This window comes from Motacilla alba, chromosome 14, assembly GCF_015832195.1.
Source record: "Motacilla alba alba isolate MOTALB_02 chromosome 14, Motacilla_alba_V1.0_pri, whole genome shotgun sequence".
NCBI classification, from domain to species: domain Eukaryota; kingdom Metazoa; phylum Chordata; class Aves; order Passeriformes; family Motacillidae; genus Motacilla; species Motacilla alba.
In genome coordinates this window covers 11,219,229-11,226,728 of record NC_052029.1, presented here as the reverse complement: position 1 = coordinate 11,226,728, position 7,500 = coordinate 11,219,229, and the positions used below count along the sequence as shown (strand labels likewise).

The 7,500-nt window shown below is 57.4% G+C and overlaps 1 protein-coding gene across 3 annotated transcripts in view; it reads right to left on the bottom strand.

Moving 5' to 3' along the window:
• Nucleotides 1-36: 36 nt before the first annotated feature.
• Nucleotides 37-7,500, bottom strand: part of UNCX (UNC homeobox) — a 29,326-nt gene continuing 21,862 nt past the window's right edge. For 2 of the 3 annotated variants that reach the window (XM_038151597.1, XM_038151598.1), the window contains 3 exons: nt 4,441-4,859; nt 3,164-3,339; nt 37-1,593 (listed from right to left, as the gene is read on the bottom strand). In XM_038151597.1, coding sequence (XP_038007525.1) covers nt 559-1,593; nt 3,164-3,339; nt 4,441-4,690 — 1,461 coding nt within the window. In that variant the 5' untranslated portion in view covers nt 4,691-4,859 and the 3' untranslated portion in view covers nt 37-558. Of the gene's footprint in view, nt 1,594-3,163; nt 3,340-3,467; nt 3,569-4,440; nt 4,860-7,500 lie in introns of those variants that run through there. The other variant, XM_038151599.1, reaches the window with a different exon arrangement.

Sequence of the window (7,500 nt, the reverse complement as noted above, 5' to 3'; positions counted from 1 at the left end):
AAGAGAGGGAAGAGTCACACAGCCAGACCAGGCGGCAGCGAGTTTTAGAGCCTTTATTTATCAAAAATTTTACATATATAAATATTCTTAGACATTTTTGCATTTTACAAGGGTTCTGAGGAGTTCCGTTGTTGTCGCGGTACAGTTTGTCACACCACAAAGTCCAGCTGCTGCTAAGCCTTAACAAACAATTTTCCTTTTTTTTTGTTTTGTTTTTACCCCGTTTTCTTTTTTTTTTTTTTCCCTTTTTTTTTTTTTTTTAATCCTTTAAGTATAAAACCCAAAAAGCTCTAACTGATCACCTGAATCGACCTGTGATAAACTCTAGGGAGACGAAGAGCCGCTCTCTCAGCTGCGCCGCCGCCTCCCGCGAGCTGCGGGCGCGGCGTGCGTGGGGCGAGCGGGGAAGCGCTGCCCCCGCTGCTCACGGGTGACGGGCGCGGGGGGTGCCGCTGACGCTCTCGGCTGCTTTTATTTTTGCTCTTTTTTTTTTTAATTTTATTTTTTTTTTCTATTTAACTTTTGTTTCGATTCTTTTGCTTTGTCTCGGCCGCCCGGTCAGTCCATGTCCACCTCCTCGCCGTCGGCGGGGCCGCAGTCCGATCTGTCCCTGGCTGTGCTGGCGTCCCGCGCCCGGACCGGCGACTCCGGCCGGGGGAAGCTGCCGCCCTCCGCGGGTGCGGCCGCCGCCGGGTCACCGTGCGCGGCCGCGGAGCGGGGCGAGGCGCCGGCCGGCGCGGGGGGCACCGAGCCCGCCGTGTCCGTGGAGCCGGGGCCGGGCTGAGCCCCCGCGGGCGCCGGCTCCGCGCCGCAGCCGGGCGGGCCGGGGTTGGCGGCGGGCAGCGGGGAGTCCCGGGGGGGCTGGCCGGCCTCGGGGCCCGGGCTGGCCTTGAGGGCGGTCTGCGGGACGAGGAAGCCCAGGGGCTGGGTGATGGGGTACAGCAAGAAGTGTCCTTTGCCGATGAGGGTTCGGGGGGCGCAGGGGGGCAGGCTGGGGAAGTCCGGGGCGGCCTTGCGGCGGGGCGGCGAGTCGGAGAGGAGGCTCTCCACGCTGAACGGGTTGAGCTTGTGGAAGCTGCCGGCGCCGCGGGGCCCCCCCGCGCCCCCGCTGCCGTCCCCCGACGGGGCGGCCGCGCAGTCCTTGTCGGGCGGGCGCTGGAGCCGCCCGCTCCCGCTTCTTTGGCTGGGGTAGAAGGGCTCGGCCGTCTGGTCGCAGGTGCCGGGGGGCGGCTCGGAGGGGGCGGCGGCGGCGGGGAGCGGCGGATGGGGCGGCGGGGGCTGCCCGCGGGGCTTGGCCTCAGGCGGGGCGGGCGAGAGGCCCCCCCCGCCGCCGCTGTCGCTGTCGGAGCTGGGCGTGCTGTGGAGGGAGAGGGCGCTGGGAGAGTGCGGGTGGCGGCTTTGGCTTTTGAGTAGCTTCTTCTCGTGCTTTCTCTTCTTCTTCTCCATCTTCTCCAGCTCCTTCCGGGCGATCTCCTCGGGGTCCATGGGCTCCCCGCTGCACGTCGTGGGGTGGGAGTTGTGAGCCGGCCGCCCCGGGCCCTTCTTCGTGTTCTCTTTCTTTCTCCATTTGGCCCGGCGGTTTTGGAACCAGACCTACACACCGAACAACGAGAAGCAATTAACACCCAGCGCACCGGCCCCCCGCGGTGGCCAGGGCGGAGGGAGGGGGCGGAGGGGAGAAGCGCAGCTCAGGCCTCCCTCGTCCACCCCTTCGAGGTGCCGGCAGCCCCCTTCCAGGACCGGGGCTTCTGAGAAACGGAGAGCAGGGGAAGGGGCAGGAAAAGATGTCCACACTTTTTTAAAAGCGCAGGGAAAAAAAAAAACAACAAAAAGCAAGAAAGGGGCGCACACTCACGCACACACACGCTGCACCCTGCCCGAACCGGCGCCATGGGGAGGGGAAGGGGTTCCACGGCTCCCCAGCTCTTCCCCGTGGCCGAGGGGCGCAGAAGCACCGATCGCTGGCCCGATTTCCCCGCAGCAGCACGCAAAATGCGATAAACACGGCACAATAAGCGGCTGGAAGCGAGGGGGTGCGGGGGGGACACGACGGACGGTGCCTCGCCCAGACGTGCGGAGTTCGGACCTCCGGCTCCTCCCGGGAGCCCGAGCGGAGGAGCTGGATCGGCCCAAAATGGGGTTTGGTTGGGTTTGTTATAGACAGATCATAGGAGAGAAATTAAATTACATTAAAGCCTCTCTGTTCCGGCCCTGCTCCTGCCCGCCTTGGCAGGTCCCCGGTGTCCCCGCAGCCCGCGGGCACACGCGTCCCTCCTCGCCCCCTCGGGGCTGCTGGCAGCGCCTGTCCCGGCCGGAGCACGACCCCAGCTCCGATCCCGGTGCCCGGTGCTGGCTCCTTCCCCGGCCGGGCCCGCAGGCTCCCCGAGCGCGGCCAGGGGCGGCTCTGGGGCCGGCGCCGGAGGGAGAGCGGCTGGAAGGACACGCCGAAGCAAAGCCTATGGAGGACCCGCGGACAACGGCGCTGCCTCATCCCGGGGGGCCCGTCCCCGGCTCCCGGGGTGGATTTAAGGCCGCATTCTCCGCACACGCAGCCCCCGCGGGTTCCGGCGAGATGCGGGGCCGCAGCTCGGCCTCGCCGCCACCGCGGCACTGAACAGCATCCCGACATCCAGCAGCCGCCGCGCATCCCCTTCCCATTTATTTTTTGGAAGAGCCACTGAAGCAGATGGGCGCTTCCCCTCCCCGTCCCGCACCGCCAAGGGCCTGAGCAGCTCGTTAAAATTAAGTTTTACAAGTTTCACTTGCTCTCGATGCATCTACGAGCTTTATTGACATTCTCCAGCATACCCTGGCCCGTGATTAAGCCTCATATTTGCATGCTAATTTTCTCGCCCTTGACTCATTTAAGAAAAATGTTTACAGTGGAAAAACATACTAAAAATGTTAAGAGAAGCCAGGCTGGGTTACTACTCTTCTCGTTTTGCAAGACTTAAAAAAAAAATAGGGTAGTAACAATAATAATAACGATAAAATAAGACAGCAAGCGGCAGTGCAAGGCAGGGAACAAAAGGGCCGGGAGGCGCAGGGCTGCGGCCCGAGCGCACAGGGCCCGTCCCGGAGCAGGGTCCGAGGGGCCTCCCCGGGGACTGCTCGGCGCAAGGAGAGGGCAGAGGGGGGAGAGGAACGGGGACACGTTTTTTACCTGCACTCTGGACTCCACCAAGTCTAGCCTGAGAGCCAGAGCCTCTCGCATAAACACGTCCGGGTAATGACTCTCATTAAACGCCTTTTCCAGCTCCTCGAGCTGCCAGCCAGTAAAATTGGTGCGGGTTCGTCTTCTTTTACAGCCAGGACTTTCCTTGTCCGGGTCACCCGAGTCTGAAAAAGCAGAAATACCCTCAGGTCCCTGGGAGACAGGCCTTCTCCCCCCCCTCCCTGCCATTCACAGGAGCCTTTTAACTTTTGTGCTCGGTAGCGTTGGTAAAAGAGCGGGATTATTCACACACCTGCGCTAAAAATGGGGAGGAACCCGATCTGCCCTCGCCTCCTCCGAAAATGTACTTTACAGAACATTTATTCCTGAAGGAAGCTCTCCACAGGCACTCAGCTGGCAGAGAGAGAGAGAGAAGTTCCAATATTTGCTCCAACCACCAAAGGTTTCAATTAAAAAAATAAAAATAAAAGCCCCCCCTCTTTCCCTTCCCCAGCCCCTCCGGAGCACCTGCGTGGGTCACAGCTCACGGCCCCGTTCCATGCGGGACCCCGGGTGCAGGGCGGCCCCTGGGCCCCCCGCAGTCCCCCCGAGCACGGGCGGGCGTGGGGCTGGGATGTTCGCAGCCTCTTCGAGTACGTACAGCTCCAGGCTGGGGATTTTCAGCCCCGGCTGCACCTCCCCTAATGTTTTCCGCCAGGTGTGGAAATTAAGAGAAATCATAATAATAGTGATAATTGTAATAATTTGTGTTTAGTTGAGGTGCAGTGTGGGGCAGCTCCAGGCTTAACCAGAAGGATGTCGGGGCGACAGAATGTTTTAGCAGCTGAACAATAGCGGTGCCACAGGCCGGTGGGGAGGGAAAGAGGGAGAACGCTTCCCTTTGGTTAAATCGTATTAAAAAATAATTATCACCGCTCTTCATTCCCCAAACCCCAGTGATTCCCATTATTATTTTTAGTATTATCTTTCAATGGTACGATCCGAGCTGCCACGCGATGAACTTTGGGGGAAGGCACCGGGCCGGGCCCGCTATTGTTCAGGGCACACGCGTGGCCCTGCGCCGCTGGCAGCGGGGAACGCTCCCGGCGCTCGGACCGGGGCCGTCCGCCCCCTCGGGGGGCCAGCACGGCCGCCTGCCCTCCCCCCGAGACACCCCAAAATCCGCAGATGAGGACAGCGGGGCTGCGGCGCTGCTGTTCCCCGCGCTGACACGCGGGTGGCGGGCCGGGGGGCGGGGGACACACGCGACACGGGGCCGCTCCTACCTGCGAGCTTGAAGGGCTGGCTGTCCCCGCTCACCCCGCAGCCGGAGGGGATCAGCGGCGCCGGGTTGACCACGGAGGCGGCGCAGGAGCCGCTCAGTAATCCATCGATGGAGAAGGGCACGGAGGCGGCCGCCGACTGCAGCTGGTGCCCGGCCAGCTCGTAGACGTGGTGGTGCCCGAGCGGGTAAGGGAAACCCACCATCCCCCCGAACTGGGCATGAGGATGCTCCAGGATGCGGCTGTCCATCATGGGGGCGGCTCTAGGGCGGGGGGTGCCGGCGGGGCTGGGGGCGCTGGCGGCGGGGCGGCTGGGGCCGGGGGTGCTGCTGGCGGAGGAGGCGGCGCGGCGAGGGGCTCATGCTGCAGGGCGCCGGGCGCTTTAACTTTATCAACATCAGGCTCCCAATAATTAGCTCAGGCTGGGGGAATTTGGGACCAATAAGAAACGTTAATCGGTCCTGACGTCAGAGACGTGCCAGTGTGGGGAGCAAACGTTTTCCATATCGATTGCTAATTATACCTGACATCCAGCCTCAATAAACAATATCAGAGCTGTCACAACACGACGAGGGGGGCTTTGATACGAACTCCAGCCCGAGCAGGGCGGCGGGGGCCGGGCGGGCAGGGGGTGCGGCGGGCAGGGGGGGCGGAGGGGAACGCGCGGATCTGCCTGATACCCGGTTAAATACTAAACAGTCGGAGTTACACACACACGGCCTCCCCCCCCACCCCTCCAACCCACCCTCTTCCCCCTTGTCCCCTCCCCTCGCCAAATCACTAATAGATTTCCCTTTAAAACATTCACCAGCGTGTTGTGGGGATTTTTCACCAGAAATGCTCTACTCTCTGAACCTTTAAAGTGATGTTGCTCCAATTACAGAGAGACATTGAGCGGCAAATAGACTGATCCAATAATAGGAGATTCATCATCCGCTCTTTCCAGAGCTGTCACATTGAATTTAAAACTACAAGCCTTTTCATCTCCTCTCCGGCTCTATAACAGGGGAGAGGGGAGGGGGGCAGAGGGAAAAAATGGGGAGGGGGGGGAAGGAAAGGAAGGAGAAAAAAATGAAAAAGGAAGAGCCGTTAACAGCGTTTAGGAGGAGATTTGAGCATATCAATCGAAATCATAATTAATGCAATCTCCTATCGATTCGGCCACGGACACCCCCCTCTCCAGCAGTAACCACAACCTTTGGATTGTGAGCGCAGCCGCGACCAGAAGCAGCCTCTGATCGCTAAAGAGGAGGCCAAAAACTAGTACTAGTAATAATTTAAAAAAATCAAAACCAAGCAAAGTTCCCATCCCTACATCCCTCCCATTTAACCTTCCCCCCTTCTCTGCTGGAGCACACCCCACGCTTCATCCCGCCAGTCATCCACAGCCCCCAAACAGCCGCCAAACTGGTGCTAATTCAATTAGGTCTCCACAGAAGTTTTCACCCAGATAAAACACTGATAGATTCCCCCGGTGAATAATTTAAGGGACGCTTCTCCGCCACAGCGCGGGGCTGGGGACCCCCAGTTTTGTGCCCTCTCCCGGTTAGAGGAACACTTCCCAAGCTCCCAGGAGAGAGGAAGAGGGGGAACTTCCCAGCCCCTCCCGTCCCGAGCCCGCTGGACGGGAGCTGGCGGTCCCCTGGGCCGGGGGACCCAAGCTGGCGACCCCCGGAGGGCTCCCCCGGCCCCTGGGAGGGTGGGAAGAGGAGCGCGGGGAGAAGCAGCGTTTGCGTTTCACAAAGAGGAGAGGGAAAGGGCCGGGCCGGCCAGTCAGACAGGGGAAAACTCTTGAAATCTTCCTGGGAGGTTCGTGCGGAATGAAATCCTTGGAGTCGGGGGGCGGGCGCGGTGGGGTGAGAAAGGGAAAGAAATAAAAAGAGGTAGGAAGGGAAAAGGAGAGAGAAGGGAAGGGGAAATAGGGAGGGACACTTTATCTCTGGAAAACATACAAGTAGATTTTCCAGTTATAAAATATCCAGTCAAGATGATCCATTTGCCAGCGCTGGTTTGTGTGGGTATGAGAGAGGGGGAAGTTAAAATTGAAATAAAAAGGAAGTCGAGTCTCTAATCTATGCTGTCTGTCCGGAGCTGTATTTATTCGCCTAATTGAATGCCATACAATATACTGCTGCATTATTGCTGCTCCCTCCCTCCCCCCTATAGATTAGTTTAATTATGGTCTCCCTGCCTCTGCTTAGAGCTAAAAGGTAGTTTGAATTTGGACTACACAGCCCTAACAGAAATAAGAAAATGATGGGGTTGGTATTAATTCTGGGGTCAAGGGCTTCACTTTTCACCATAATTTAATTTCTTTCTCTATAAATACTAAATGTAAACTGTGTCCACTGGACCAAATTTTGCCTGTAGCAATAAATGCCTCATTTTCTGTCGGATTTCAGGAGAGGAATGCGAGCGGGACGTGTTTCTGAATACAGAATGGTAATCAATCCAGCACAGAACAAGAGAGGGGGGACTTTTCTCTCTCTCCCTCTCTTTATTATAATGAATTAATTCGACTTTATTTATCCCATTTTCTGGAGCTGACAGAATGTTAATTTGAGTTGAAATTTCTCTCGCCTCTCACTCCCTGACCCCTGGCCTCCAGATTGGCGTGTTGTAATAACCTGAATCTTTCAACAGAAGCCCTGATAATTGTTACCTTATTAGCATGCAAATTGTTTAATTAATATTATTATGGAGAAGCATACAATCCGTCCGTCACTTGACCTCAAGTGCAAGTCCACGTAGTAAGCGGCTCTGTGCATTTCAATGTGCACATTTAAAATCGACTTCTGTTTTAATGTTTCTAGGATCCTTGTCGAGCTTCTAAAAATCTCTCTTAAAGTGTTTGAGAGGAGCTTTCATGCGGGGAGGGGGAAAGGCTTTTGATGGCTCTCGGCCTTGATATCTCTTTATATTGCTCTCCATCTAAAACACAAATTATAGAAGCCGTTTTCTTCTTCGTCGTCTTTCTTTTTTTTTTTCCTCCTTATTTTTGAACATCAAAATTTAATAATTGCTTCCTTGTCAATTGCTGCTTCTTTAAAGGCACCCCCTTCA